Here is a 27,658-nt window from a genome sequence, read left to right as displayed (position 1 = left end):
GGTTGAGCCTGATGACTTTGCTTACTCAGGTAGAATCGATTCTCAGATGAAACATTTAGAGGAGACTCCTCCATTGAAAAGGAGACGTTTTGGTTTGAATGGAGATAGCTATGGTGTTCCCAAAGAGGTTTTCTCTTTGTCCAACATGTCGAGGTCTGAGAGAAAGAATTTAGTTCACAAGTTGAAGATGGAGCTTCAACAGGTCAGGGACCTTAGTAAGAAGATTGCATGTTTCAGTTCAGACACTGTGCTGTTGTCACCATACAACGATATTCAAAGCTGCAGTGATGGCCCTAGGAGGATGCCACCTGAAAACTTTGCTACATTTCCTGGGTCACAGGGGAAAAAGCGTCCTCCTGTGCGAAATGATAAGCAGCGGACTAAGAAAGGTCCATCTCGTTTGGATGTCCCAACAAATTCTACCCTTGCTTCAGTGATGAAGGAGTGTGAAACGTTACTCAATCGTTTGTGGTCACATAAGTTGGGATGGGCGTTTCGTACTCCAGTTGATCCAGTCATGTTGAATATTCCAGACTATTTTACTGTGATTAAGCATCCAATGGATCTTGGAACGATCCGGAGCAGGTTGCGTAAAGGTGAATATTCTAGTCCTCTGGACTTCGCAGCAGATGTGCGTCTTACATTTTCAAATTCTATAGCTTACAATCCACCAGGGAATCAGTATCATGCTATGGCTCAAGGTATCAGTAAATATTTTGAATCGGGATGGAAAAGTATAGAGAAAAAAATACCTGTGACAAAACCACCAGTCGTTCCAGTAACCAGTTCTGCTTCTCTAGACTCTGAAATCCCTTTTGAAGTTGCACCATTGAGAAAGAAAGCAGCTACAATGAACGAGAACAAGCAGAGGGTGGCACCTGCTAAGTTGGTCATGACAGATGATGAGAAGAAAAAGTTAAGCCAAGATTTGGTGGCATTAGAAGAAGATTTCCCTCAAAACATTGTTGATCTCCTGAGAGAGCAAAGTGGCAATGATGGTCAATCTGGAGAAGTTGAGATTGAGATTGATATAGAATCGCTTTCTGATGAAACCTTGTTCAAGGTTCGAAAACTCCTGGATGACTATTTAAGCGAGAAAAAGAAATCGTTGGAAAAGAGCGAACCTTGTGAGATGGAGGTAAATAATCTCTCTGATTAATTTTACTTTTTGTTTGTGAGCTCTAGTAAATCTCTTGACATTTGACTTTTGGTTTAATCTCTCTGTTACAGATCGTTCATGACTCAGGATTCAGTAATTCCCCTCTGCAGCCTAGTAAAGGTAAGTTTCTGCTTTTTCATTCGATTTCAAAAATGGTTTCCTTCAGTAATCTGATGCATTTCTTAATCACAGGTGATCTGCAAATTGACGAGGATGTTGACATAGTTGGTGGGAATGACCCCTCTGTTTCAAGCCATCCTCCTCCTAAGATAGAAAAAGATGCTGCATGTAGAAATAATGAAAGCAGCAGTTCGAGTAGCTCTAGTAGTGAATCAGGCTCTTCATCAAGTGGTTCGTGTTTATGCGAGCCTTCTTCTAATTCCTTAGAATAATCATTTTTTCTCCTTAAATAGTGCACTGATTTGTACAGTATGTAAGAATAGCTAAGACTGGAAATAAAGTAACTTTTCTGTTCGAATGATTTTAGTAGTGGACTCCTGAGTCTTGTTTTGTAATTTGAGCCTGTGTCCCATCCGGTGTTATCTGTTTGATGCTTTTTCTCTGCTCTACTAATTGTGGTCATCCTCTTGCTATAGAGGATAGTTTACTTAGTTTCTGTGGTTTATCGTTTATGACGAAGGAATTAAGTTCTTACTGTGGTTTTGCAAAACTGTAGAATCGATTACTTTGCTTATTTTTTCCCCTTAGGAAGAGCTTTTTATACTGATATTTTCTGTGATTATCTTTCAGATTCTGGTTCTAGTAGTTCCTCTGGGAGTGAAACAGATTCTAATAAAGCTTCAAAACNCTTCGTAGAACTAAAAATAGCAAGTGCTGCTGAGCTTTGGTTTTTTAATTTACCTTGAACATATGTTTCTGTTCTTTTAATTTTGTTTTCTTTGGTTAGGATTATTGTTTATAAAATGCTCTTTTGTTTTCTCTCTTGAGTAATCTGAAGTTTAAGTTTTAAAGTTAAAGCTTAAAAGAAAGTTGTAATGAAGTATATATATGTAAGTCTTTTTAGTTTTTGTAGGTTTTGTTTTCATTTTCCACATTATTCGTTTTCATACATTATGTTAAACACGACATTAAAAATTATATGAAAATTATGGTATTTCACTAATGGGCAGGCTTATGGTATTCATTAATGGGCCTTGAGTATTATTGTAAGGGCCTCAAATTTAAAAAAGATTCACTGGCACGTGTTATTCAAACGCCTATTTACAAGGCGTGTTGAGTGGATAAAATAGTCAAAATGGTAGAGACAATGTCGGTCGGTAACCGCGTCTATACCACGCGCTACGATAACACGTGTATTTTTTATTTTACCACTTTGCAATATGGAAAATTTAAGATATTTTTCTCAAATTAATTAGAGATCCAGGATTCACTAGATTGCGCTCCTACACCTCATAGCCGTTAGATCGAAATATCGACGGTAGAAAACGAAAGGATATAATCAGCCGTTTAGATTTTGGTTGGCTGTGTAATGAACGGCTTAGATTAGGTTAAAGGCGGCGGGCTGATCATCTCTTGAGATCTATAAGTAGAGAAGCAAATTGGTTCGTTATTCTCCGTAAGTCTCTCTCTCTCCTCTCACCTCTCACCTCTCACCTCTCACCTCTTTCGTTATTTCGAATTTGTCTTTTTTTTTTTTTTTTTTTTTTTGTTTGGGGCATTGGAAGCAATATATCGCGAAGCTCTCGATCTAGGGTTTTCCAAATCGATTTTGGTAGTTTTTTTTTTCTTCCTCTCTACTCAGTCGAGGGTTTTTCTAGGGTTTCAATTTAGCTTTCTTCCACCCAATTGCCGTTGAGGAAGATATCTCTCACTCGGTGATTTTTGAATTTGATTTTGATCTGAGGGATAGAAGGAAGGAAACTTAGACCAATTTGCGAATTTGATTTTGGTAAGTATACGTTGTGCAATTCATACGAATACCATCATCGGGTTGATTTGGTAATCGCATCTGTGTGATTCTTTTTTCGGCGAATTGTGGTATTGACTCGAGAGCAAGGAGGGTTGATTGGGAAAAAGGATTGATTGATTACTGCAACTTTCCATTGAACCTCGCCAAGGGGGTTACCAATAGATTCATTGTTGAAGCAGAAGCAAGAAAAGCATACATTGCTTGAATTTTTTTTAAAGTTAGTTCTGTATTTGAATGACTTATAGTGAATGATGGGTAAAGCACGGAAACACCCAAGAGTGAAATCATCGGGATTTGTTCCTGATTACTTGCATACGGCGGCGGTTGAGCCTGATGACTTTGCTTACTCAGGTAGAATCGATTCTCAGATGAAACATTTAGAGGAGACTCCTCCATTGAAAAGGAGACGTTTTGGTTTGAATGGAGATAGCTATGGTGTTCCCAAAGAGGTTTTCTCTTTGTCCAACATGTCGAGGTCTGAGAGAAAGAATTTAGTTCACAAGTTGAAGATGGAGCTTCAACAGGTCAGGGACCTTAGTAAGAAGATTGCATGTTTCAGTTCAGACACTGTGCTGTTGTCACCATACAACGATATTCAAAGCTGCAGTGATGGCCCTAGGAGGATGCCACCTGAAAACTTTGCTACATTTCCTGGGTCACAGGGGAAAAAGCGTCCTCCTGTGCGAAATGATAAGCAGCGGACTAAGAAAGGTCCATCTCGTTTGGATGTCCCAACAAATTCTACCCTTGCTTCAGTGATGAAGGAGTGTGAAACGTTACTCAATCGTTTGTGGTCACATAAGTTGGGATGGGCGTTTCGTACTCCAGTTGATCCAGTCATGTTGAATATTCCAGACTATTTTACTGTGATTAAGCATCCAATGGATCTTGGAACGATCCGGAGCAGGTTGCGTAAAGGTGAATATTCTAGTCCTCTGGACTTCGCAGCAGATGTGCGTCTTACATTTTCAAATTCTATAGCTTACAATCCACCAGGGAATCAGTATCATGCTATGGCTCAAGGTATCAGTAAATATTTTGAATCGGGATGGAAAAGTATAGAGAAAAAAATACCTGTGACAAAACCACCAGTCGTTCCAGTAACCAGTTCTGCTTCTCTAGACTCTGAAATCCCTTTTGAAGTTGCACCATTGAGAAAGAAAGCAGCTACAATGAACGAGAACAAGCAGAGGGTGGCACCTGCTAAGTTGGTCATGACAGATGATGAGAAGAAAAAGTTAAGCCAAGATTTGGTGGCATTAGAAGAAGATTTCCCTCAAAACATTGTTGATCTCCTGAGAGAGCAAAGTGGCAATGATGGTCAATCTGGAGAAGTTGAGATTGAGATTGATATAGAATCGCTTTCTGATGAAACCTTGTTCAAGGTTCGAAAACTCCTGGATGACTATTTAAGCGAGAAAAAGAAATCGTTGGAAAAGAGCGAACCTTGTGAGATGGAGGTAAATAATCTCTCTGATTAATTTTACTTTTTGTTTGTGAGCTCTAGTAAATCTCTTGACATTTGACTTTTGGTTTAATCTCTCTGTTACAGATCGTTCATGACTCAGGATTCAGTAATTCCCCTCTGCAGCCTAGTAAAGGTAAGTTTCTGCTTTTTCATTCGATTTCAAAAATGGTTTCCTTCAGTAATCTGATGCATTTCTTAATCACAGGTGATCTGCAAATTGACGAGGATGTTGACATAGTTGGTGGGAATGACCCCTCTGTTTCAAGCCATCCTCCTCCTAAGATAGAAAAAGATGCTGCATGTAGAAATAATGAAAGCAGCAGTTCGAGTAGCTCTAGTAGTGAATCAGGCTCTTCATCAAGTGGTTCGTGTTTATGCGAGCCTTCTTCTAATTCCTTAGAATAATCATTTTTTCTCCTTAAATAGTGCACTGATTTGTACAGTATGTAAGAATAGCTAAGATTGGAAATAAAGTAACTTTTCTGTTCGAATGATTAGTAGTGGACTCCTGAGTCTTGTTTTGTAATTTGAGCCTGTGTCCCATCCCGTATTATCTGTTTGATACTTTTTCTCTGCTCTACTAATTGTGGACATCCTCTTGCTATAGAGGATAGTTTAGTTAGTTTCTGTGGTTTATCGTTTATGACGGAGGAATCAAGTTCTTACTGTGGTTTTGTAAAACTGTAGAATCGATTCCTTTGCTTATTTTTTCCCCTTAGGAAGAGCTTTTTATACTGATGTTTTCTGTGATTATCTTTCAGATTCTGGTTCTTGTAGTTCCTCTGGGAGTGAAACAGATTCTAATAAAGCTTCAAAACCTACAAGTAGAGAGGTATATTTAATGGTGGAATAAATTATGTTATAGAGTCTCTGTGTTGGTTATTACTCTAATTTTTCTCTGCAAGATTTTTAATTTACCCTCAGCAAGATTTCCATGAACTATTTGCAATCATAAAAGTGAAATTTACTACAGAAGAATAAGTATAGTCTCCTCTTTAATTTAGGATAAAAAGGAACCAGCAGTCTGTATAAACAGAACGGAGGACAATTGCAACAGTGAGAAGATAGTTGTAAATGGTTAGTTTCTATCCAATTGATGTATGCAAGTTAGAATGCTCGGATAGATAAGTCTTCCCGAATTTCATTCTTTATTCTCTGTAGATTCTTTGAATGAATTGGGTCAACTTAGGCATGCTGGTGGGGAAAAGTCGACCGCCATGGATGCACTAGTTGTTCCAGATGGTAAGAAATGAAAGTTAAGGAGGTTGGAGATGGTAAAGGCTGTTTATTTTTAGATCATGATTTTTCCTGTCGTCCTTTGGTATTATAGAGGAAACAGCTCCACCTGGGAGGCAAATTTCTCCAGATAAGCGCTACCGCCAAGCTTTGTTGAAGAATCGTTTTGCTGATACCATTATGAAAGCTCGGGAGAAGGCTCTTACCAAGGTTAAATCTTAAGTGCCCGATCTACTATGGTGAAATAGCTCTTAGTAATGTGGAAAGGCTTAATCAAAAATTTTGATGCATCAAATTTCAGGGTGAAAAAGGGGATCCTGAAAAATTGAGAATAGAAAGAGAGGAGTTTGAAAAAAGGCTAAGAGAAGGTTGAGTTTTTGCATCAAGTGTGCTTATGTACCTCATAATTTCTAACGAAATTGCTTGTTAATTCTTGCGATTTTGTCTTGATTAGAAAAAGTACGGTTACAAGCCGAGGCCAAAGCAGCTGAAGAGGTTAGGAGAAAAGCCAAAGCAGAAGCTGCAGAAAAAGTGAGGAGGAAACGAGAGCAAGAGAGAGAAGCTGCACGTCAAGCTTTACAAAAGGTATAAAAGACTTTTCAAGTTTCTCCTATTATTCAGAGTCCTATCTTGGTATGATGATATTGATTAATGATTTTACTGGTTGGGTGCAGATGGAAAAGACAGTGGAGATAAACGAAGGTATACGGTTTATGGAAGACCTCCAGATGTTTAGAGCTACAGGCTCCGAGGGTGATCAATTACCGACTTCCATGGACGAGATGAGTCCCAAGTGTAGTGAGGATATGTTGGGTAGTTTCAAGATGGAAGGCAGTAATCCATTGGCACATCTAGGTCTGTATATGAAAATGGATGAGGATGAGGATGAGGATGCAGAAGAAGACCCGCCACACTTTAGCCAAAGAGAAGTAGAAGACCATCTCACTGACAGAAGTGAAAACAGGAACTTAGTCCTTCCAGAGTAGAGAGAAAGGACCAACTTGTTAGCGGAAATGAAGAACCGGTAAGCCAAAAGGTACATGATAGTAAGGACCAAGAAGATGAAAAACCCATCAACCCAAATGAAAGAGAAGAACAAGTGGGGAATGTGCCAGAACAAGAAAGTAGAGTTGTTGACAAGGAAGAGCAAGAAACTAAAGATGTCGACATGAGAGAGCAAAAAAACGAAGTTGTTGACATGGGAGTGGAAGAAGAACATTCTCTTGACAGAAGTAAAGGACGCACACTACTAAGTCCTCACAGAAAAGAGGGAGAGGACCAGCTCGTTAGCGGAAACGAAGAAGTAAGCGAAAAGGTAGAAGATTATGGGAACCAAAAAGATGAAAAACCCATACCCATCAATCACAACGAGAAAGAAGAATTAGTGGAGAATGTGCTAGAGCAAGAAAGTAAAGCTGATGACAAGGGAGAGCGAGAAACTAAAGTTGTCGAGATGGGAGAACAAGAAAATGAAGTTGTTGACAAGGGAGTAGAAAAAGAACTTCCGCTTGACACAAAAGAAGGACAAATACTTAGTTCCCACAGAGAAGAGGTTGAGGACCAACTCGTTAGTGGAAACGAAGAACTGGGAAGCCAGAAGACAGATAATGAGAATGAAGAATATGAAAACCCCATCAATCAAAATGAAAGAGAAGAACAAGTGGCGAATGTGCCAGAGCAAGAAAGCAGAGTTACTGAAAAGGAAGATCAAGAAACTGAAGTTGTCGACATGGGAGAGCAGAAAAGCGAAGTTATAGAAAAGGGGGTTGAAGAAAATGAAAATGTTGACAAGGGAGTGCAAGGAAATGAAGTTGTGGAGAAGGGAGGTGAAAAAACTGAAGTTGTCGACAATGGGGAGGATGATGAAACTGACATTGTCGACAAGGGAGAGCAGGAAACTGATGTTGTCGACAAGGCAGCAGAGAAAGAAACTGACCTTGTGGACGAGGGAGAGGAAGAAACAGAAGATGTGGACGTAGAAATTGATTGATAATTCTTTTGATTGGGTCTTGTTAAAAGCAACAAGAAGAAAATAAAAAGTGGGGAAGGGGATGTTGCGCGTTGATTCTTTTATAACATATGTGATGTGGCGTGAAATGGGCTAAAGCAAGCAAAAGAAAGGGAAAGCCATAGACATCTTGGAAGACTCTTCGTATCACTAAACCAGACAGAGGATGAGTCTGTTTTGCCTATTTTTCAACCTGACTCTGTTGACAATGATTCTTAATTGATGAAGAACAAAAAAAAAAAAAAAAAAAAAANATTTTGCTGTAAGAAAGATGATGTCGAAAAGCTAGGTTTGATATTAAAGCAGCAAATTATGACTTAGAGATGTGTAAAGTTATAAACTCTTTAGAAGCAACTGTACATGAAATTTGAAAAGACTGTTTTCCATTAAAACGAGACTTCTTCTTTCTCAGTCGAGATCACATTTATTACTTCTGAGTTCTGACCCCTATACTTTTTAATTGATCAACTAAACCCAAATCGTCTACGATTCTGGATAAAGGGTAAGTATGTCATTTTACGTCGTTCTTCTTATTAGATGAATGAAGCTAAGGGCAGTGAGAAGCTGAAACAAAGCGAGAAAATGGTGGGAGTCGCTGCTGTGGTTAGTAAATGGACTCTCTGTGTCGCTTCGTCGTCGTTGTCTTCTTCGCCGCCGGCAAGAAACTCGGCAAGTTTCAATCCACACTGCTCTCCGGCCAAGGTTAACCTACGCACTGAGCTAGCCGCATTTCGTCCTCAGTTCCGTCTCTTCTCACGCGATTCATCGTCTCGCCGCCGTCTTCGCGCTTCCAGCTCCGCCGACTCCGGAATCTTCCTCCCTCACCTTGTCGCTTCTATGGTAGCTATAATATCTTCACTTATTAGTATTTTTAGTTTGGTTTAGTTGTGTATTTGTTTTCAAATTCACCGAGTAATGATTGTAATCAGGAGCTTGGGATTCAAATTTGATGAAACTCATTGCAATTTACTGGGATTTTGATGCTTGTTATTACGTTGTTCTGTATTGTTTTCAGGAGGAAGTTGAAGAGACTTATATCATGGTTAAACCTGATGGTATACAACGAGGCCTTGTAAGCTATTTTGCTTCTCGTTTTTTTTTAGGCAAATTCTGTATGGAGAGTTTGAATGTGATAAGTATTTTGGCTTACAATTCTGTATTGATGTTCTTAGGTTGGAGAAATCATCTCTCGTTTTGAGAAGAAGGGATTTAAACTAATTGGACTTAAGATGTTTCAGTGCCCAAAAGAATTGGCTGAGGTTTGATACTCTCGTTACTCACTTATGTAATTGATCATATCATCAGTAGTTTAATGAGGTTAGGTGATTTGACTAGATCAAGACTTACAATTTAATTTGATTGACAGAATAATCTTGTGTTGGCAGGAACATTACAAGGATCTTAGTGCTAAATCGTTCTTTCCTAGCCTGATTGAGTACATTACTTCAGGCCCAGTTGTGTGTATGGTACGGCTTATCAATATACTCCTATTTCATTTTCTCGGTTTTTCAACTAGTAAAATTAGATTGATTAATTGCTTGTGATGTTTTTAATCTTGTGAAGGCTTGGGAAGGTGTTGGTGTTGTTGCTTCAGCCAGGAAGCTGATAGGGAAAACAGATCCTCTCCAAGCTGAACCTGGTACTATAAGGGGAGATCTTGCTGTACAAACTGGAAGGTTGGACTCTTATTTATCTTTAAAATTTTTTTGAAAGTAGTAAGCACTTAAGATGAATCTCATGGTGTATATATTACATTATGCAATTTGCAGGAACATAGTGCATGGTAGTGACAGTCCTGATAACGGCAAGCGTGAGATTGGTGAGATTTCTTGTTTCTTAAACATCGATCACCCATCTTTCATCATTGAGACATTTAGTACGCTAATTTAGTGGCATTAATAGAATTTGGTTTAGTATGCAAACCAACGTGGTCCATATTCGTTCTTCAAATACACTGAACACATAGCACAATTAGATAATACTTCACTACACAACGTGTTTAGATTCGCTAAATGTGTATATAACAATGAAGAACGATGGTAGAACGACTGTCTTAGTTTGGCCAAGTATTCTCATTCCTTTCTTTGCTAAACTCTTGGTTTTCATCTGCTGACATTTTTGGCTCTTGTGGTTTTGGTGTAGCTCTGTGGTTCAAAGAAGGCGAGCTATGCGAGTGGGATTCAGCTCTAGCTTCATGGCTAAGGGAGTGATCACTGAGAAGACAGATTCAATTATAATGGTCTAAATTTTCTTTGACATCTTTCTTGTCACTGAGAATGAGCTTTGGTCTTTTTGCTCTTGATTTTGGCGGCAATGTCCTAACTGCCAATTTATGGCTTATCCTATTTCTTCTCATATCTTAAGTGATCACTTCTCATGTAATCCAGTTGAGTTATAGATTCATAAGCATTTGATTCTCTGTTACAAAAACATCTCGAGTTATAGATTCATCTGCATTTAGTTCAACGTTACAGAAACATCTCCAAAATCATTCATCTTCATTCCTACACTGAGCAATTTACTAAGAACATCAAAAGAAGGGATGTGCAGACCTACAAGACAAGAGAGTGGCTTTACAAAATGCATAAGATTGTTCACATCTAAGACCGGTTGGTATATGGAATCTCAATATCCTCAGGAGGAAGTTCCCAGTGATCGTCTTCTTCGTCTTCTCTGGATACATTCCTGCTCTTGTGAGTTTCTGAAGTTGATTGTGGCTTTGGTTTAGGGATTTGTCTCCTGTCAAATCAAAATCTATTGACTCAACTTCTTCTTCAAGTGTGTTTAGAGAGAAGAAAAAAAAAAATCTGACCTTTTCCGATACTTCTTAGCAGCTTCTTTAGTCTTACGCTTCTTCTTCTCCTGAGAGCTCTCGAAGAATCGTCGTCTTCGAGATTCCTGCAACACACCGGCTCTGAAACACGACCTCTTGAAATCGTTCACCAGCTGCTCCTCCGATTCGCCTTCTTTAGGCACCACCTCGACGTTGTAGTAACCAGACTTGAAAAAGACGAGATTCGCATTCGCCAGCGAAGGATACGCCACGCGGTTGCTGACGTCATCGTTACCGGCCGTTAAAACCCTCGTCGTCATCGACGAGCACTGCAATGATGATGATCTCGCGGACACGGAAGACGGAAGAAGCGCGATAGGTTTCAGACTCGACGGAGACGGTGGTGGTTTCGCCGAGAGAAGAGACGAGAGGAGGTCGGAGAGAGAAGCTATAAATTTTTTGTCCCTTGTCTGAATAAAGTGAAAACTCGTTTCATTCTTATTATAATGTTTTTTAATCTTAATTGTAGTAATTAGTTTAATAAGCAGAGTGGTTTAACTAGTTTGGTTTCTGTCTAAAACGACGGCGTTTTAAAGCATATAAACGAGACCAGTGAACTTTGATCTTTGAAGCTTCTCTCTTTGAGTCTTCTTCTCTGTATCTCTTTGTTTTTTTTTTCTCTGGTTTGTTTTTAGTAATTATGTTGAAAACGAAGATTTCTCCGATTTTTTCATCGTTTAGAGGTAAACCCAAGACATCGAGATTTATTTTTCAAGCTTTTAATAAGGTTGTTGTTCAAGATGATACTACTACACCAAGTGTTCGACGAAATGCGTCAACCAATCTTACCACTTTACACCAAGGTCCACCAACCTCTGCCTACGTTCATCTTCCGTTTTGTCGTAAACGCTGCCATTATTGCGACTTCCCAATCTTAGCTCTAGGCTCTTCTTCTAATGTCTACGAGGAAGGAAAAGAAGATGACCCACGTATCACAAACTATGTGAATCTCCTCGTTAGAGAGATTAAAGCGACAAGAACTGATTTTGATGCGAACCCGAATCTAGAGACTGTGTTTTTCGGGGGTGGGACGCCTTCTCTTGTTCCTCCGAGGCTTGTTTCTTTGGTTCTCGAAACATTGAGTTTGAATTTCGGGTTGAGTCCAGATGCTGAGATATCAATGGAGATGGATCCAGGCACGTTTGATGGTCGGAAACTGAAGGAATTGATGGATTTGGGAGTCAACAGAGTGTCTTTAGGTGTTCAAGCATTTCAAGATGAGCTTTTGAAAGCTTGTGGGAGAGCTCATGGTGTCTCTCAAGTGTACGAGGCAATAGAGTTTGTTAAAGAGTGTGGAGTTGAGAATTGGAGTATGGATCTTATATCTTCTCTGCCTCACCAGACGTTGGGGATGTGGGAAGAGAGTTTGAGATTAGCTATTGATTCACAGCCCAATCATGTTTCTGTATATGATCTCCAAGTGGAACAAGGCACAAAGTTTGGAAATTTGTAAGTGTTTAATCCAAACTATGCTTACTGATGCTTTAGATTTTGATTGTAATCTTAACAGAGACTAATTTGGGTTTCATGAACTTGTGTAGGTACACTCCAGGACAATCCCCTCTTCCTTCAGAAACACAATCTGCGGAGTTTTATAAAACAGCATCATCTATGCTTCGTGGTGCAGGTTATGAGCATTATGAACTCAGCAGTTACTCAAAAGGTGATTTCAAGTGCAAACACAACTTAATATACTGGAAAAACAAACCTTTCTACGCTTTTGGGTTAGGTTCAGCGAGTTATGTTGGAGGGTTGAGGTTTTCGAGGCCAAAGAGGCTTAAGGAATACACAAACTACGTGGCTGACTTGGAGAATGGTGCAGCAAACTGGTGTGGAAACGGTGATGTTGATCTTAAGGATGTCGCGACAGACATCTTAATGCTATCTTTCAGAACATCTAAAGGGCTTGATCTTAAGGACTTTGGAGAAGCTTTTGGCAGTGAGGTAGTGAACTCGATCTGTAAAGTGTATGAGCCTTATGTGGAGAGTGGGCACATTGTTTGTTTGGATGATATGAGAAGAGAAGTGACGAGTGATGAAGTCAAAACCTTAGCTGCAAATGATGAGGTGAAGATTGAGGATCATGTGAGGTACCTTAGGCTGAAAGATCCAGATGGTTTCCTCCTCTCTAATGAGTTGATATCTCTAGCGTTTGGCGTGGTAGCTCCTTAAACTTTGAAGCTACTAACAAAGAAAGGTTTTTTATACATCCTTACTGTTATAGATTGTGTTTCAAATTGGATGTTTTCATTGATATGTATGAAGGGTCGATAGAATTACAGAGGAATTAATCACTAATCCTACTTCTGTGGACGGATCATCTGTTTCTACAATCTTACAGTGTGTAATCCATCTGATATCCATAGCAACTAACTTCATAACCACAAAGTACACTCTCTTTTGGGAATCCGCAAGTATTTGGCTTGAAAAGGAGAAGTAATGTGGAAGATTTGTGCGTCACCATTCACCAAACCAATATTTGAACACCTTTTTCTCTCTCATGAGCAGTCTGAAGCTCACCTGAACAAAATTTTAAAGAAAGAGAAAGAGTAGACATTAGGAACTGAAAATGATTCGATATATATACTAAGCCAATGTTACAGAAAGAGAAATAGTAGACATTAGCTCAGCAAGATTCTCAGGCTGTCTAGAGAATGACATATGTACATATGTAATAAGCCAATGTTTGAGTGGGTTACCATCTTATGATGGTTTTGGTTTCTTTCCACTTTTCATAATCCGACGCAACTCTTGTGTTCCGCTTCTCTTTTCTCTGTTAAAGACAATAGAAACAACAAAGTGACCAAAGACTTCTTTAAGAACAAGCAATGATGGAAAAATAAAAACAAGTAACATGATACGGGTACCTTTGATGTAAGAAGACTAGAAGATAAAAGAGTGGGAGTAGCATCAAGGTCAATATTGAAATGGCGAGGTAGAAGACACCTGATCTCTTCTGCACGTATTAGCATAGCCAGATGTTAATGGTAAACTAATATATTAATTTTCCTGGCTAACTATGGTAAACAAAAAACAAAAATGGAAACAGATTTGCTTCAAGAAATCACTAACAAGCTCGTTTAGCACACATAAGTGACTCCAACGGTTTCACAGATCTTACCTTGCCTCCTCTAGGAAACGGTTTATCTTTTCCAGTGCAGGTATGAGCATCACAGAATTGACGCAAAAAGTGTTCTTCAGTCATGAAATATCAAAACCAAAGAGGATGATTTAGGCACACTTGAGAGAACTTATTTGAGAAACATATAGTACTCAATAAGCAAAGATTCACTTGGAAGGCCTCACAGTAAGGAAACGTACCATGAAGACGGCTAGCTGAGGAACCTTGACTCACTGGGAAACAATTATTGGCAACGCTCTAGATAAACAAAAGAAGGAAGAAACAAGTACATTTAGTATCAAAGTAGAGTATCAAGATGTCATGGATGGATCCAGAGCAGAAAAAGCAAAGAATATTGAAAGAAAGCAACCTCACAGAGATGACGGTTTTTGGCAACAGCTGCAGGGTTGCACTTGGTCTTGGGTTTCTTAGAGCTCAATACAAAGTCACAATGCAATGCACCACACAGGTCGGCCAAACACTTTGTATCAGTCTGAAACATTCAAATAAGTTTTCTAGTAATCAGTCTCAAAAGCGGGTTCCTTTGAAAACACACATAAGCCAGACCAAAAGGTAAACAGAATCGACAAACCGTATTCAAAAGATTATAATGTCTAGTGGCAAAATGCTTGTCAATGAACTTCTCTTCATTGAAACTTTTCTTGCAGTAACCACATTTCCATTCGAAGATGTCGACATGAATCTTGTGCAGTTCCTGATCTCTGTATAAATCATTATCAGGATGAAGCCTACATGTCTTTGGAATTTGATATCTTTCCCGCTCCACAAACGGCGTCAAATACTGCAGACCAAAGTATGAGCAATCAATAAAAAATCAAATGCCTTAACCTGATGAAATCAAAACCAAACTCAAAATATTTTGTGAAAAGTCTAAATTTACATCTTGAATAATCTGCCAAGCAGCTCGACTTCTTTCTCGGGAACAATGTATTTCTGGAGCAATACCTCCTCCTACTTCTTCGTTAACCAATCTATCATTCCATTACAAGACAAAACAAATATTATTAGCAGCTGCAAAATAAATCTTACACCAAAACTACAACAAGAGTAGTTGAAAGTTTCTGTTTTTTTTTTTTTTTGTTGCTAGTACAGAGACAAGAGTTGAATCTAGTGGGATTTGTGAGAGACTGACCTATTAGATTCAGATTCTTCGAATCCCTACAAATAAGAGATCAGAAGAAGCGTTAAAAAGAATTGAAAATCGCTGAATCAATGAATAATAGAGCTTCAAAAACCTGAGCGAGTGATTGGTGAAGAAGAAGAAGAAGAAGAAGAGTCACGGGGAGTGATGATGCCCAAAGTCTTCCCATCGAACAACTGTAGTAGCGATTAAGTTTTTTTGATGTGCCGGGAAATTAATTCCTCTCTCTCTGCAAATATTTCTATTTTGTGTTTCTTTTTGGGTGATGGAGAGAGATATATCACTGCATCCAAACAGAGAGATTTCGAGACACTCTACTAGGCCCAAGCCCAACAACACGCTCTTGGGCTCTCACTACATGTTTATTTTATTTATTTACCCAAGAGTAAAGTACAGAATTACTTAGCTGATAAAAAATTCTTTGCAACCATTTAGCAAATCTGCTTGTAAAAGGCTTTCTCAATGATAATACCACGTTTATATGTATTTTGGACTTTTGGTATTGTTTCAATTCAAGGCACGTTATTATGTATAGGGATGATTGTTGAAACCTTTTTTAAGTTTTGTTTTTAAAAATGATTATTTAGGTTAGTACACACGGTCGGGGTGAAATTACGCGGGAAAGAAAGAAATGTTTAATGTATGATGGAACAAAAAAAAAGAAAAGTTTGATTTGGTTAATGCTGTTGTCAACGACGAGATGACGACGACGTGTTCCCCTCTTATGTTACTCCCTTGGCCTCTCTCTCTCTCTCTCTCTCTCTCTCTCTCTCTCTATATATATATATATATATATTACAACTACGTTTCCCTTTTCTCTCCTCCCACATTTCTATCTCTGTCGTCTCAAGATCTTGATATTTTCCTACTTGCTTTTTTGATCTCAACAATGGCGACGGTAAGAACAACAATCTCTCTTTTTTTGTGCATCATGCATGATGATGATTCATTCTCCTATAAAGTCTCTAGCTTTTCTTTATCTCTAGTGAATGTTCTGTTTTGTGGTGCAGGAAAATAAAGGGAAGCCATTGCCAAAGTTTGGTGAATGGGATGTGAACAATCCCGCATCAGCAGAAGGATTCACTGTCATTTTCAGCAAAGCTAGTGACGAGAAGAAGACCAAGAAAGCATCCGGCGCTGGCCCTAACAGTATGGCTACACCTCAGAGAAACCAAAACTCCGATCAAAACAATCACAATGATTCCCAAAACCCAAAAGCTAAGGTTGTTTACTTTTTTTCTCACCACTTTCAACTTTTATGTTTCTATATATTTCCAATGAACTCAGATTGCTTACCACCTGATTTATGTTTTCTGCGCAGAATAAATGGTTTTGCTTCCGTTAAATCCTGCCATCTTCTGAAGAATCCGAGAAGGCGTAGCGAACCTGAAGAATTGTTAGCAGAGAGATGATCTCAAACAAAGTGAATTACAAAAGGATTAAAGACCATTACATCTCAGCTTTCTTCTTCTGTCTTCTGCTGATATATATTATACTTGTTCAGTATACTTTTTTGTTCCTTTCTTTTTATTTGCCTTGCCAACATTTTGCCCCACAATGGATATAAATTGTATCTTCTGACTCTATCCAACAACTTGGTTCTGATGCTATTCTTCATATCGATGAAACAAGATTATAGTAAGACTTCCAATAGATTCAATCTCCCAAACCTCTAACAAAATTAACATTCGAGTTTTATGAGACGAGGTTGCAAGCTTAACTCTATAAGGTTAGATTGCGGTTTCAGAGCTGACACTTGAAGAATCTGCAGTAAAAAAAATAACCGCTGAAAACAGAATCTGTGAAAACTGGGATCACAAGATTTGATCCCGCCATCTATCTGAAAGAATACGAGGCCATGTTTACTTCTTCTGTTCAAAAAAAGTGAACACCTCGTAAGACATTGCACCAGACGATCATAGCAGAAACATGTGTTCTCTGACAAAAAAGCAGGCATAGCTATCTGGGATAATATAATGTAGTTGTTTGGTTCTCCATTCTAGCAAGATTAACAAAGCCAGGCAAAATTATTACTTCAGAGGAGAGCCACCAACATAACGGAAGAAGTACAAAACATATAACAGGTCATGCTTCCATTAGACTGAACCTTAGAGTGAAAGAGTAGATAGTTACAGTTAAAGAGACAGAGAGAACAAAAATTATTCGGTGAGAATCCTGTAAACAAGCATTGATTTGCCACAGATAGATATAGTTTGGAGACTATAATTTACCTTTCTCATAAACTCCAAACCCAAAAGAAGAAATTGATCCTAAGAACTGGAAAGCCTATGATGGTAAAGAAAAAAGTATCCCCTACGCAGGCTTCTGTTCATGTGATGTTAATGCCAGCTGTCATCTTCATTCCCGTTGGCACCAGGTTGAGGACCTTCTACCGTTAGGGAGCTGCTAGACGAGAATGTAGGCGGTATGGAATGATCAAATCTACAAGCTGGACCAAATTTGCAGATGCCATATCGGCTGTAGTGTGTGCACATGCTCTGATCCTGGAAGTATATAGAAATAAAGGAAAAGGGGTTTAGATGTGAATAAGAGAAGTGTGTGATTGATCATAAATCTTGTCTTGAAACAAATTCACCAGAAAGATCATGTTCTGTAGCATCAGCAAGGCGGGAAGAGATTCTATTTTACGAACAATTTTTCTCGGTGGCTTCTAATATTAGCACAAATGAACAGCATGGGGAAAAAAAAAACTCACAGGTCTTAGGGGCAAGCCCTTGTCATTGAAAGAGGAGGGAGCTTGCTTCGGCAACCTATTTTTCGGATGATGGTATTTGCATTTATATTTGAACTTACAGTCCCCAGTTTTAAGATAATAAGTGCACTCTGGTTGATCCGGACGTTCTGGGAATTCTTCAACAGAGATCTGCTGTTGGTATTGTGAGAATGTACTAGTTTCAGCCATTGAATTGTTCATCGAGTATGTGGAAGGAGGAAGCACATTCCTTTCCGGTGGATAGGGAGAAGACGCCTACACAGATAAAAATTATTAACTTTAAAGTAAAGTACTATACTTGTTTATCAACATAAAGCGAAAAAATGCATTGTAATAAGTAATGCAAAGGGAGAGCTGGTGTTAACTACCTGATACCCATTCCACTCTGAAGCTTGAGGTGAAGAAACTCCACGATTCTGAGGGAACATGGCTGGAATAAAAGGAGCAGTACCAGTACCGTTCATATGTCTCGATGAAGACCAAGAAGTTGAACTTACTTGGGGTGGTGGGGCCTTCGGGGAAAATGATCCAACGGATCCACCGTTATTACCACGGAACATGGGAGAATCAACTCCTCCAATTGCAGTAGGATCAGGATGGTTAAATTTGCAGTCAGATCCAAACTTGCAGGAGCCATTGCGCATGTAGAAAGGACACTCTTTCTCTCCCTGTCAATAGCTTACACTATTACAGCTTATCCATAAAGCTGTTATAAACATAATTCTAGAGCGTGTAAACCAATTAATGGAATACCGGTCGGATAGGAAGGCCAAGGAAGTTAAGCTCTGGTCGTGAGGCCAGAGAAGTCTGTTCTTTCATGTGGCTGAATCTGCAAGACTCTCCATATTTGCACCCTCCAGTCCTGAAGTAGTACTGCAAACCTCGGAATTAAGGGGCATGTGTAGGATATCAGAAGACAGAATTTAAAAGGGAATAAAAGGGAATAAAAGGAGATAAAAAAACACAAACAAGGGAGGTTAAAGAGTGCAGTTCCCATAGAAACTGAGAGACTGATATACTATTTCCATAAACCATGATAATATATATATATATATATATATATATATATATATATTTGGATTTAAGTAAAAGACACTTATCATCCACCTTTTACAAACCAAGAGCACCTAAAGCATCAAGGAATTTTCCATGTACAAAAGAATAACCACACCAGAAAACTTAATTGTTCACTATCTGGCAAATACACAATTCTCTTAACTGAGAAAGCTATTGTAATCACAGTATAAGACAATAACATGACCCGACTAGCATACAAGTGTAAGATGTTTGAACGAAGTGTGAGCATAGTACCATAAATGATATAAAAAAAAGACTGCGCCATTACAGAGTAAAGGAAAGAAATTAAACCTTGCACTCCATCAACTTCAGATTATCCACATCCTCTTCCCTTTCCCTTACTTTCTCCCTACCAATCTTCCAATAAACAAAACATTAGAATAGCTAAAAGGGGGATATAAGAAGATCATTTCCTTTTATATAAACTCCTTTTCCCTCTTATACTCTCCCTAGACAATTTCAAATCCTAAACCAAAAGAGCAGAGGCAGAGCAATAGAAAACGAAGCAACTCAAAACTAAAACATAAATCTAAATCAAGGCTTTCCCCTTTTGATTGAATAAACATAAGACTGATACGCCACATACATAATTTATTATTATTCTCCTTTGCCTAAGTTCAACAGAGAAACCACCCAATTAAGAATCAGTTTCATCTCAGGAGAGCAAACAAAATCTGAAATTCTCTATCACAATTTGAATTTATAATAAACATGCAGAGATGATCAAGTAAAAGCAAATTACTTGAGGTCTCCTTCGAACAGGGTGATTGAACTTGCAACTTGATCCATATTTGCAACTCCCAGTTCTCATATAGAACGAACAATCCTCTGCATCAGGTCTCACTGGATACACAATCATTCTCTTCTCAACGTTACTCTCACGCTCGCTCCTATCTTCTTCTTCCTCCTCCTTCTGATCGTTGCCTAACGCCCTCAACTCCGTCTCTACATTACCCTCCTCATAACCACTAATTGGCACACTCCGCTCATTCGCAGAATCATCATCCAAACCCACATTCCTAAATTGATCACTTAGCTCCTCAGTAACCTGATTTTGATCAGAACGATCCCGATCGGCGACGGCGACGGTGACCTCATCGGAGGAAGATCGAGACGGTTGTTTCGGATCCGGGTCGGAAATTTCTTCAGGCTTGGTCATGATTTACTCGAAATCACATTACAGTTTTTACAGAAATCTCTAAAGAATTTCAACCGAGAAGAGAAGATCAAATCAAAGAAAGGGTAAGGAAACAAAACGAAGAGACCCGAAGAAGAAGAAGAAACAATCAAAGTTTTAATTTTTTTTTTTTTTTTTTTTTACAATCGCGTTTTTGGCTTTATGGGGGTTAGTTTCGTCCTTTTTTATAAAGAGACACAAGTGAGAATTTAGAGTGAAATTATGTACCTATCGTGTAATAACCTGATATTTCTTAAGTTTTAAAACGCGCATATATATTTTATTCAAAATTGCAATTAAGACCCTGAAGTTGTCTCATGGCTCGCACATATTATAGAATTTTGATATTCGGTACTTGAAATTTGCAATGTTTACAAATAGTGCCCAATGTGATAAAGCATCTCTTTTATCAAGATGAGATCCTATTATAAAAAAAAAAGTCAGACTTCTTAAATGATGTCATTAAATTATATTCTACATCTTTCAGATTTTATTAATTAGTCAAAACAAAAAGAAATGAAAATTTAATGATACATTTATTAAACTCTATCATATCATCCCCAATATAAATCACTCTTGTGAAGAAATATCAATTGAATCATCGACCATCTACAAAATCAATAATGGTCACAAAAACAAAAACATTAAGGTCTCTATCATTGACGCTTCTCTTGTTCATCCTCGTATCTACGGTCTCCGTGACCTCAGCACTAAGAAACCTCTCGCGGGCAGCTGAAAACAAAGGAGTATGGTGCGTGGCGAATAATAAAGCAACAGATCAGCAGCTACAAGACACTATAGACTGGTGTTGCAGCGACGCAGGAGGATTCCGTGATTGTAGACCGATCAATCCCGGTGGAGTTTGCTATGAACCAAATACACTAAGAGACCACGCGTCGTATGTAATGAACTCGTATTACCAGGAACTTGGTAGCACCAAAAAGCAATGCACTTTCAGCGGTACTGGCACTGAAGTTCGTCACGACCCAAGCCATGGTGCTTGCGTTTACGTATCTTATTAAGATCTATGCATGTATATATATATATATATATGTGTGTGTGTGTTGGAACTTGTTAATTAAAGCCGAAGCTCCAAATAATTTATAAAATATTATATAAGCTGGCATCAAACTTCTCTAATATCTAATATAAGTTATTCTGTTATCCCAAAATCAAGAAATCTTCCTGAAGCACCAAAAGTAAAACTCATAACTCATAAAAGAACAAAATTCTGATACCTTGCAAGTTGCAACTCATAGTTGGATCAAGCCTAGACAAGAATATGAAGACCCGACGTCGTCACCTCACCTGGTCAGTGCCCAATCGTATAAACTACGGTGATTCGAAGTAACCGTAAACCTCCGAGAAATTTTCAAATCCCCAGACTCCGGATCAATCGTACGTGGCTTCTCCTAGATCATTACGAACCTAGCTAGGGTTTGAGGTTACAGTGAAAGAAAAAAAAAAAAAAAATTGATGTAATCACCTTGTAAAAAAAAAAAATATATATGAGATGTATTAGTTGTTATAATTTGGTAGGCTATTGATGTGTCAAACATTGAATGAAAAAGCCGAGTTGTCATTTGTCAATCTCTGAAAAAAAAAAAAACTTTTATAATATTAATAATGATCGTTGTTTACTCTCATGTTTTTTATTTTATCAAGATGAGATCCTATTAAAAAAAAAAGTCAAATTTCTTGAATAATTCATTAAACTCCATTAAACTATATTCTATATCTTTTAAGATTTTAAGACTCATTACACTCTGTTATTCTATATCTTTTAACATTTTGGTGCAGGGAAAATCTAGGTCACTTTTACTCTTTTTTTGTGGACATCATGATTCATGCAGCTTCTACTTCAGAAAAGTATAAAATAATATAAATTCTATAAATTTGGAACATAATATTTGAATTCGTGTTTTCCATGTTTAAACAAACCGAGAGATATGGTAATTTCTAATCGGAAATATATATTTTTGAAATGGAACAATTTATAAAGAATTGGTCTATTGAATCTCTCTTCCCAAGAATCAGTCTTGTTTGAAAGAGTCTTTAGTATATATTTCCATGTACTTGCAAAAACGTACCATTAACGGAAACTTACTCCATATGTAATTTCCATATCATTGTGAGTCCCAAATCCTTAATTTGTCTTCGGTCATAAACTCATTGATTAATTCTCCATTGCATCTCTGTATAAGAACCCCGTAATCACACTGAAATGATATACGCACAGCATTACATTCTTACAAAATATAATACACATTACAAAAATTCTTGATCTTTTTTTATTTGTTCCAAATGTCATCGCAGCTGTTAACGTTCTTTCTCCTTCTATCTGCTGTGGCGATTCCTGTCGTGACTAGCTACAGACAATGGTGTATGCCGTTACCAACTGCGACAGACAAACAGTTACAAGCTAATATAGATTATGTTTGTGGTGGCCAGAATGTTGACTGTACACCGATCCAGCCCGGTGGAAGTTGCTATGAACCTAATACTGTACGAGGCCATGCGTCGTATGTCATGAACGCTTACTATCATAGTCATGGTCGTATCGAAAGTGCTTGCAACTTCGCCAAAACGGGCTGTTTTGAATTTGTCGACCCAAGTCACGGTTCATGTGTCTACTACACTTGAAGAAGTTTTTCTTTTTTTAAAATATTATATGAAAAGTACTTAACGTACTCATCGCTTTTATCTTCTTCGTATTGTTGTATCCCCAAACTAAAGATAAATAATATAATTAAGGTTTTATTAAAAAAAAGGATATACGATTCAAATTTTTATAGTGATGATGCCTTTTTGTTGAAGAGAAAATTATCATTTATGTCATACACAGTACCAAACTTTTTCGATTATGCCACTTACTAAAAACCTTTATCCCGTCTGCCAGAACCCGCTATTTAAATGACCCTTATACCTTCTTTATTTTGTAATCTAAGTCTAATTAATTTCTTTTATGGAGAGTTGAGATAAAACAGAGAAATAATTAAATCTCCCATCGTTAAACGAAAACACACGAACCTAAATTCGATCGCAGACTGCTCATCTTCCTCCAACACAAGATCATCTTCTTCCATCTCAATCGCTCTCTACATTCCGGCGACAAACCTCCATCTCTTTCGTTCTGCCGGCCGCATGTAATGTTTTATTCTCTCATCTTCTGACCCTAAGTTTTGCGACCCCAAACACACACATGGACATGGTGAATCTCCGAAGAGCCAGATCCAACACCCAACCAGGTTTGTCCACCGAAAACTTATCCTTAGACCTATTTACTGGACTAGATATACTGTCGCTGACGAACAAAAATTGTCCTTTGATTTACTTATCCTATAGCAAACTTGTTGTGCTTCCGGTAGAACAGATTCAACGGCCAAACATGTATTTGTCCTAACATAATTTTGTTCCTTACAATATTTTGTCGTTGGTGTTTTTAGTGACAAGATCTGCTTAGTGAACAAGTTAGACCACACAATTTTTAGTTAACGGATCAAATTCTGATAAACCTATTTGGGATAGGTTCTCTAACATGTATTTCGTTTTGTATATTTTGTAGATCTCCTACTTCCCTCCCCTCCCTAACCTCTAAATCAGAGACTAGAGGATGACAGACTTGCCCATACCCCAACTAGGTAAGTCCTGATGCTTTCACAATGGGACTAAGCTTACTTTTTTTGTCCATCATGGCACTTTCTACTAACATGGTTGTTGTCCATTGCACAGCTCTGAAGACACCTAGTTTGTCATTGATGAACTCCTAGAGGACAACAATATGACTGACCAAAGAAGGTATCTCTATGGACCTGTTTTTATCTTTTTGGTCAATTGTATTTTCATTTGTGGACCAGAGTACGCTTATTTTTTTTCTATCCAACACTGTTGTCTATTAAATTCCTGATGGACAAATTTTTAGTTTAAAACATTAAGTCTATCACACTAACAATTTGTTGTCTATCCCACATGTCTAAAGATGTTCTCACTAACATTGGTGAAGTCCCGGAGGACAACAATTTTATTACAAAAAGAAGGTATGTCTTTACGGACAAGTTTATCTTTGTTTAGTCCACTACATTTCTGGTCCATCGTACGCTTACTTTTTGTCTATCATCTATTTAGTCTATTAAGTTCCCAATTTTTGTTTTAAAACTATAAGTCCATCAAACTCACATATGTTTTGTCCATCCCACAGGTTTGAAGACATTAAACCTGACACTGGTGAACTCGACAACAATGTTACTGCACAAAGAAGGTATGTCTCTATGGACCAGTTTTGATCATTGTTAAGTCCACTGTATATTCATTTCTACACCACACTAGGTTTACTTCTTGTCTATCTGACCATGTTGTCTATTAAATTCTTGATGGACCATTTTCGTTTTAAAACTTAAAGTCCATTGAACTCACACTGTGTTGTCCATCACACATGTCCGAATATGTTCAGCTTGACATTGGTGAACTAGTGGAGGACAACAATGTTACTGCACAAACAAGGTACTTCTCTATGGACTAGTTTGATCATTTTTTCGTCCACTGAAATTTTATATATGGAACATAGTATGCTTACTTTTTGTCTATCTAGCCATATTGTCTATTAAATTTCATATGGACCAATTTTTATTTTCAAACAATAAGTTCATCACACTAACATGTCTGTTGTCCATCGCAGAGATCCGAAGACATTCAGCGTGACATTGGTCAACTTTGGAGATCAACAATGTTAGCCAGAGAACTCCACCGACTTCATTTTTTTTTCCAGATGTGTTTAGGTTTAATGCTGAACAATGACAATTACTCTAATACAGCTTAATTAAAGAGGAAAAAATTCTGCATTAATTTCCTTTTGGTATACGTACAAAACAATCACATCATCACCATTTTTGTTTGTTTCAAACCACATGTCCAAAGTCAATGATATTTTTTATTTTTCTCATTTCTTATGTCAAAGGATAATATGGTCTTTTGTCTTTGTGACATATAAATAGAAAATGACATATTGGAAAAGGCAATAATGAAACTGTTATTTCTGAATGAAAATGGCATTTCTCACCAAATTCTCTTTCTTTAATGTGGTGAAGACTGAAGACATGAAAATATGAGATGATAGTGGAATAGTGTTAATTATTGTTGAAACATGTCAAGCATGACAAAACAACTAGTATGAATACTAGATGATATGTAGCAAAACCTCCCAGAAATCTTCAAAACCCCAGACTCCGGATAAATCGTATGTGGCTTCTCCTAGTTCGTAATTGACTTCTCCTAGATCATTAGGAATCTAGGGTTTGAGGTCACAGTGAAAGAAAAAAAAAATCAATATACATCCACTTTGTCAAAAAAGAAAAAAAAGAGATGATATGTATTAGTTGGTTGTTATAATTTGATACGCTATTGATGTGTCAAACATTGAATGAAAAAGTCGAGTTGTCAATCTCTAAAGAAAAACAATGAACTTTTATACTAGTAATGATCGCTGCTTACTCTCATGTTTTTTATTTTATCAAGATGAGATCCTATTAAAAAAAATCAGATTTCTTAAATAATTCATTAAACTTTTTTTTTTCACCACTAGAGCAACGACAACTTCTACATATTTATTTAGAAATTGTCGTTATTCTAGTGGTTATGTACTTGGTTATTTGTACTAAAGGTTGCGGGTTCAAATCTCCTTCTTGTTAATTCATTAAACTCCATAAAACTATATTCTATATCTTTTAAGATTTTATTTATAATTCAAAACAAAAATGAAATGAAATTTTAATGATAGACTCATTACACTGTCATTCTATATCTTTTAACATTTTGGTGCAGGGAAAATCTTCATCAATTTTACTCTTCTTTTTTTTTGGACATCATGATTCAAGCAGCTTCTACTTCAGAGAAAAGTAAAAAATAATATAAAATCTATAAATTTGGAACATAATATTTGAATTCGTGTTTTCCATGTTTAAACAAACCGAGATATGATAATTTCTAATTGGAAATATATATTTTTGAAATGGAACAATTTATAAAGAATTGGTTTATTGAATCTTAGAAGGGTGTATTCAACTTGATATTTTAAGTGACGTGTGTAAAATTTACAAATACTATGTTATTCAATCATGTATTTCAAAAAGTTTATTAAAATCCATTGTTATTAAATTGATGATTTAAAAATCGACTTGAAAAATTCCACTGTTATTCAAAACAGTTTGTGAATTTGGATTTTAATGATTTTTAGTGATTCTGAAGGATTTGTATAGTTAAAAATAGAAAAATCCAAATCTCATGGTTTTAGGTGAGATTTGAATTTTTTTTACAATAAATCGTATCAATTTCCATAAAATCTATCAAAATTCTAACTTTACTAAATCTCATCAAATCTTCTAAAATCATGGTTTGAATACAGCCTGATTTGTCTCCTCTTGAGTCTCTCTTCCCAAGAATTTGAAAAACTCTTTTGTATATTTTCCATCTTGAAAAGTCTTTAGTATATATTTCCATGTACTTGCAAAAACGTACCATTAACGGAAACTTACTCCATATGTAATTTCCATATCATTGTGATTCCCAAATCCTTAATTTGTCTTCGGTCATAAACTCATTGATCAATTCTCCATTGCATCTCTGTATAAGAACCCTGTAATCACACTGAAATGATATACGCACAGCATTACATTCTTACAAAATATAATACACAATTACACATTACAAAAATTCTTGATCTTTTTTTTGTTTTTTTGTTCCAAATGTCATCGCAGCTGTTAACGGTCTTTCTCCTTCTATCTGCTGTGGCGATTCCTGTCGTGACTAGCAACAGACAATGGTGTATGGCGATGAACACTGCTTCGGCCGAACAGTTACAAGCTAATATCGATTATGCTTGTAGCCAGCATAATGTTGACTGTAGACCGATCCAGCCCGGTGGAAGTTGCTATGAACCTAATACTTTACTAGACCATGCGTCGTATGCCATGAACGCTTATTATCAAAATAATGGTCGTATCGATAGTGCTTGCAAGTTCAACCGTACGGGCTGTTTTATTTTTGTCGACCCAAGTCACGGTTCATGTGTCTTCTACACTTGAAGAAGTTTTTCTTTTAAAAAAAAAATATTATACGAAGAGTGCTTAACGTACTCATCGCTTTAATTATCTTCGATCGGATTGTTGTATTCCCAAACTATAATTAAATAATATAATTGATTTGAGGTTTTCTTTAAAAAAAATACGATTCATATTTTGTAGCGATGATAGATTTTTCTTTAATGTGGTGAAGACATGAAAATATGAGATGGCAGTGGAATACAGTGTCAATTATTGTTGAAACATGTCAAGGCATGACAAAGCAACTAGAACGAATACTGATGCCAAGAAGAAATTGTATTCTTACAAAATTGGTTTTCATCTCTGATATCTAAACTTGTGAGTGGTTGTAGAGACCCCTCTTACCATCTTTCATTTGTAAATTTCCTATAATATTCACAATACTCTTAAGTCTTGACATGAAGTTTCTCTTTGTTAAAAAAAAAAAAACAAAAAACAAAAAAACATGAAGTTTCTTATATTTGTTTATATAATTTGGCTATAATAAACAGTCATTTTATCACTAGATCAACTCTTTTTTATTCTTTTTAATCAAAAACATATAGTATTACGTCAATATGCGATGGGATTACACACGTTTGAGGTGTATGTTTTTTTTTTTTTTTTTTTTTTTTTTTTTTTTTTTTTTTTTTTTTTTTTTTTTTTTTTTTTTTTTTTTT

General features: G+C 37.1%; 10 protein-coding genes and 1 pseudogene across 13 annotated transcripts in view; 8 read left to right on the top strand and 3 right to left on the bottom strand.

Annotated features, from left to right (window-relative positions):
• Positions 1 to 1,645, top strand: part of LOC104726940 (transcription factor GTE10-like) — a 3,722-nt gene extending 2,077 nt beyond the window's left edge. Inside the window, exons 2-4 of the mRNA XM_010445916.1 lie at positions 30 to 1,138; positions 1,231 to 1,279; positions 1,352 to 1,645. Coding sequence (XP_010444218.1) covers positions 30 to 1,138; positions 1,231 to 1,279; positions 1,352 to 1,551 — 1,358 coding nt within the window. The 3' untranslated portion in view covers positions 1,552 to 1,645. The remainder of the gene's footprint in view (positions 1 to 29; positions 1,139 to 1,230; positions 1,280 to 1,351) is intronic.
• Positions 2,760 to 8,234, top strand: LOC104726941 (annotated as a pseudogene).
• LOC109124726 (nucleoside diphosphate kinase II, chloroplastic) lies at positions 8,350 to 10,233 on the top strand. Of its 2 annotated transcripts, none has more exons than XM_010445914.2 (7): positions 8,350 to 8,641; positions 8,817 to 8,873; positions 8,974 to 9,060; positions 9,187 to 9,267; positions 9,365 to 9,477; positions 9,571 to 9,620; positions 9,944 to 10,233. In XM_010445914.2, the coding sequence occupies exons 1-7, from the start codon at positions 8,384 to 8,386 to the stop codon at positions 10,009 to 10,011; spliced, it is 714 nt and encodes a 237-aa protein (XP_010444216.2). In that variant the 5' UTR covers positions 8,350 to 8,383; the 3' UTR covers positions 10,012 to 10,233. The 2 variants fall into 2 exon arrangements, with proteins under 2 accessions (XP_010444216.2, XP_010444217.2); XM_010445915.2 differs by having other exon boundaries at positions 8,355 to 8,641; positions 8,820 to 8,873.
• On the bottom strand, positions 10,283 to 11,122 carry LOC104726937 (the record flags this gene model as incomplete). Its single annotated transcript, XM_010445910.1, has 2 exons — positions 10,283 to 10,540; positions 10,614 to 11,122. Coding segments are annotated over 2 exons (648 nt in total), but the record flags the coding sequence as incomplete, so codon positions are not given.
• LOC104726938 (oxygen-independent coproporphyrinogen-III oxidase-like protein sll1917) lies at positions 11,128 to 12,945 on the top strand. Of its 2 annotated transcripts, XM_010445913.2 has the most exons (3): positions 11,128 to 12,083; positions 12,176 to 12,261; positions 12,364 to 12,945. In XM_010445913.2, the coding sequence occupies exons 1-3, from the start codon at positions 11,275 to 11,277 to the stop codon at positions 12,804 to 12,806; spliced, it is 1,338 nt and encodes a 445-aa protein (XP_010444215.1). In that variant the 5' UTR covers positions 11,128 to 11,274; the 3' UTR covers positions 12,807 to 12,945. The 2 variants fall into 2 exon arrangements, with proteins under 2 accessions (XP_010444215.1, XP_010444214.1); XM_010445912.2 differs by having other exon boundaries at positions 11,130 to 12,083; positions 12,176 to 12,945.
• LOC104726936 lies at positions 12,860 to 15,173 on the bottom strand. The gene is made up of 10 exons (XM_010445909.1): positions 15,012 to 15,173; positions 14,909 to 14,934; positions 14,657 to 14,747; positions 14,348 to 14,557; positions 14,126 to 14,248; positions 13,956 to 14,013; positions 13,756 to 13,829; positions 13,502 to 13,590; positions 13,334 to 13,407; positions 12,860 to 13,154 (listed from the first exon to the last, which is right to left on the bottom strand). Exons 1-9 carry the CDS (start codon positions 15,084 to 15,086, stop codon positions 13,338 to 13,340), a joined length of 816 nt encoding a protein of 271 aa, XP_010444211.1. The 5' UTR covers positions 15,087 to 15,173; the 3' UTR covers positions 12,860 to 13,154; positions 13,334 to 13,337.
• Positions 15,508 to 16,570, top strand: LOC104726935. Its single transcript, XM_010445908.2, has 3 exons — positions 15,508 to 15,815; positions 15,928 to 16,140; positions 16,239 to 16,570. Exons 1-3 carry the CDS (start codon positions 15,618 to 15,620, stop codon positions 16,260 to 16,262), a joined length of 435 nt encoding a protein of 144 aa, XP_010444210.1. The 5' UTR covers positions 15,508 to 15,617; the 3' UTR covers positions 16,263 to 16,570.
• On the bottom strand, positions 16,818 to 20,034 carry LOC104726933 (zinc finger CCCH domain-containing protein 67-like). 2 transcript variants are annotated; one of them, XR_758141.2, is made up of 7 exons: positions 19,471 to 20,034; positions 19,020 to 19,085; positions 18,405 to 18,524; positions 18,020 to 18,319; positions 17,634 to 17,906; positions 17,149 to 17,421; positions 16,818 to 16,916 (listed from the first exon to the last, which is right to left on the bottom strand). XR_758141.2 is itself a non-coding variant. In XM_010445907.2 (6 exons), exons 1-6 carry the CDS (start codon positions 19,885 to 19,887, stop codon positions 17,257 to 17,259), a joined length of 1,341 nt encoding a protein of 446 aa, XP_010444209.1. In that variant the 5' UTR covers positions 19,888 to 20,034; the 3' UTR covers positions 16,973 to 17,256. The 2 variants fall into 2 exon arrangements, 1 of the variants encoding a protein (XP_010444209.1); XM_010445907.2 differs by lacking the exon at positions 16,818 to 16,916 and having other exon boundaries at positions 16,973 to 17,421.
• On the top strand, positions 20,492 to 21,069 carry LOC104726932 (major pollen allergen Ole e 10-like). Its single transcript, XM_010445906.2, has one exon. It carries the CDS (start codon positions 20,529 to 20,531, stop codon positions 20,925 to 20,927), a length of 399 nt encoding a protein of 132 aa, XP_010444208.1. The 5' UTR covers positions 20,492 to 20,528; the 3' UTR covers positions 20,928 to 21,069.
• LOC104726931 (major pollen allergen Ole e 10-like) lies at positions 22,156 to 22,628 on the top strand. Its single transcript, XM_010445905.1, has one exon. It carries the CDS (start codon positions 22,210 to 22,212, stop codon positions 22,546 to 22,548), a length of 339 nt encoding a protein of 112 aa, XP_010444207.1. The 5' UTR covers positions 22,156 to 22,209; the 3' UTR covers positions 22,549 to 22,628.
• On the top strand, positions 26,576 to 27,074 carry LOC104726930 (major pollen allergen Ole e 10-like). Its single transcript, XM_010445904.2, has one exon. It carries the CDS (start codon positions 26,643 to 26,645, stop codon positions 26,979 to 26,981), a length of 339 nt encoding a protein of 112 aa, XP_010444206.1. The 5' UTR covers positions 26,576 to 26,642; the 3' UTR covers positions 26,982 to 27,074.

This window comes from Camelina sativa, chromosome 11 (assembly GCF_000633955.1).
Source record: "Camelina sativa cultivar DH55 chromosome 11, Cs, whole genome shotgun sequence".
Classification (NCBI taxonomy): Eukaryota; Viridiplantae; Streptophyta; class Magnoliopsida; order Brassicales; family Brassicaceae; genus Camelina; species Camelina sativa.
Note: the sequence above shows the minus strand (reverse complement) of the source record. Positions and strands in the feature narration are given on the sequence as shown.

Coding starts and splice junctions, on each gene's coding strand:
- LOC104726933 (XM_010445907.2), bottom strand. CDS start 19,887: ATGACCAAGCCTGAAGAAATTTCCGACCCGGATCCGAAACAACCGTCT. Junction 19,086..19,470: donor CTGTTCGAAGGAGACCTCAA/GTAATTTGCTTT, acceptor GTTTATTGGAAG/ATTGGTAGGGAGAAAGTAAG. Junction 17,907..18,019: donor CAGAGTGGAATGGGTATCAG/GTAGTTAACACC, acceptor TTATCTGTGTAG/GCGTCTTCTCCCTATCCACC.
- LOC104726935 (XM_010445908.2), top strand. CDS start 15,618: ATGACGACGACGTGTTCCCCTCTTATGTTACTCCCTTGGCCTCTCTCT. Junction 15,816..15,927: donor TGATCTCAACAATGGCGACG/GTAAGAACAACA, acceptor TTTGTGGTGCAG/GAAAATAAAGGGAAGCCATT. Junction 16,141..16,238: donor CCCAAAACCCAAAAGCTAAG/GTTGTTTACTTT, acceptor TTTTCTGCGCAG/AATAAATGGTTTTGCTTCCG.
- LOC104726930 (XM_010445904.2), top strand. CDS start 26,643: ATGTCATCGCAGCTGTTAACGGTCTTTCTCCTTCTATCTGCTGTGGCG.
- LOC104726938 (XM_010445912.2), top strand. CDS start 11,275: ATGTTGAAAACGAAGATTTCTCCGATTTTTTCATCGTTTAGAGGTAAA. Junction 12,084..12,175: donor GGCACAAAGTTTGGAAATTT/GTAAGTGTTTAA, acceptor GAACTTGTGTAG/GTACACTCCAGGACAATCCC.
- LOC104726932 (XM_010445906.2), top strand. CDS start 20,529: ATGGTCACAAAAACAAAAACATTAAGGTCTCTATCATTGACGCTTCTC.
- LOC104726931 (XM_010445905.1), top strand. CDS start 22,210: ATGTCATCGCAGCTGTTAACGTTCTTTCTCCTTCTATCTGCTGTGGCG.
- LOC109124726 (XM_010445914.2), top strand. CDS start 8,384: ATGGTGGGAGTCGCTGCTGTGGTTAGTAAATGGACTCTCTGTGTCGCT. Junction 8,874..8,973: donor ATGGTATACAACGAGGCCTT/GTAAGCTATTTT, acceptor TGATGTTCTTAG/GTTGGAGAAATCATCTCTCG. Junction 9,061..9,186: donor GCCCAAAAGAATTGGCTGAG/GTTTGATACTCT, acceptor TTGTGTTGGCAG/GAACATTACAAGGATCTTAG.
- LOC104726936 (XM_010445909.1), bottom strand. CDS start 15,086: ATGGGAAGACTTTGGGCATCATCACTCCCCGTGACTCTTCTTCTTCTT. Junction 14,748..14,908: donor GAAGAATCTGAATCTAATAG/GTCAGTCTCTCA, acceptor ATGGAATGATAG/ATTGGTTAACGAAGAAGTAG. Junction 13,408..13,501: donor CTAGTCTTCTTACATCAAAG/GTACCCGTATCA, acceptor TGTCTTTAACAG/AGAAAAGAGAAGCGGAACAC.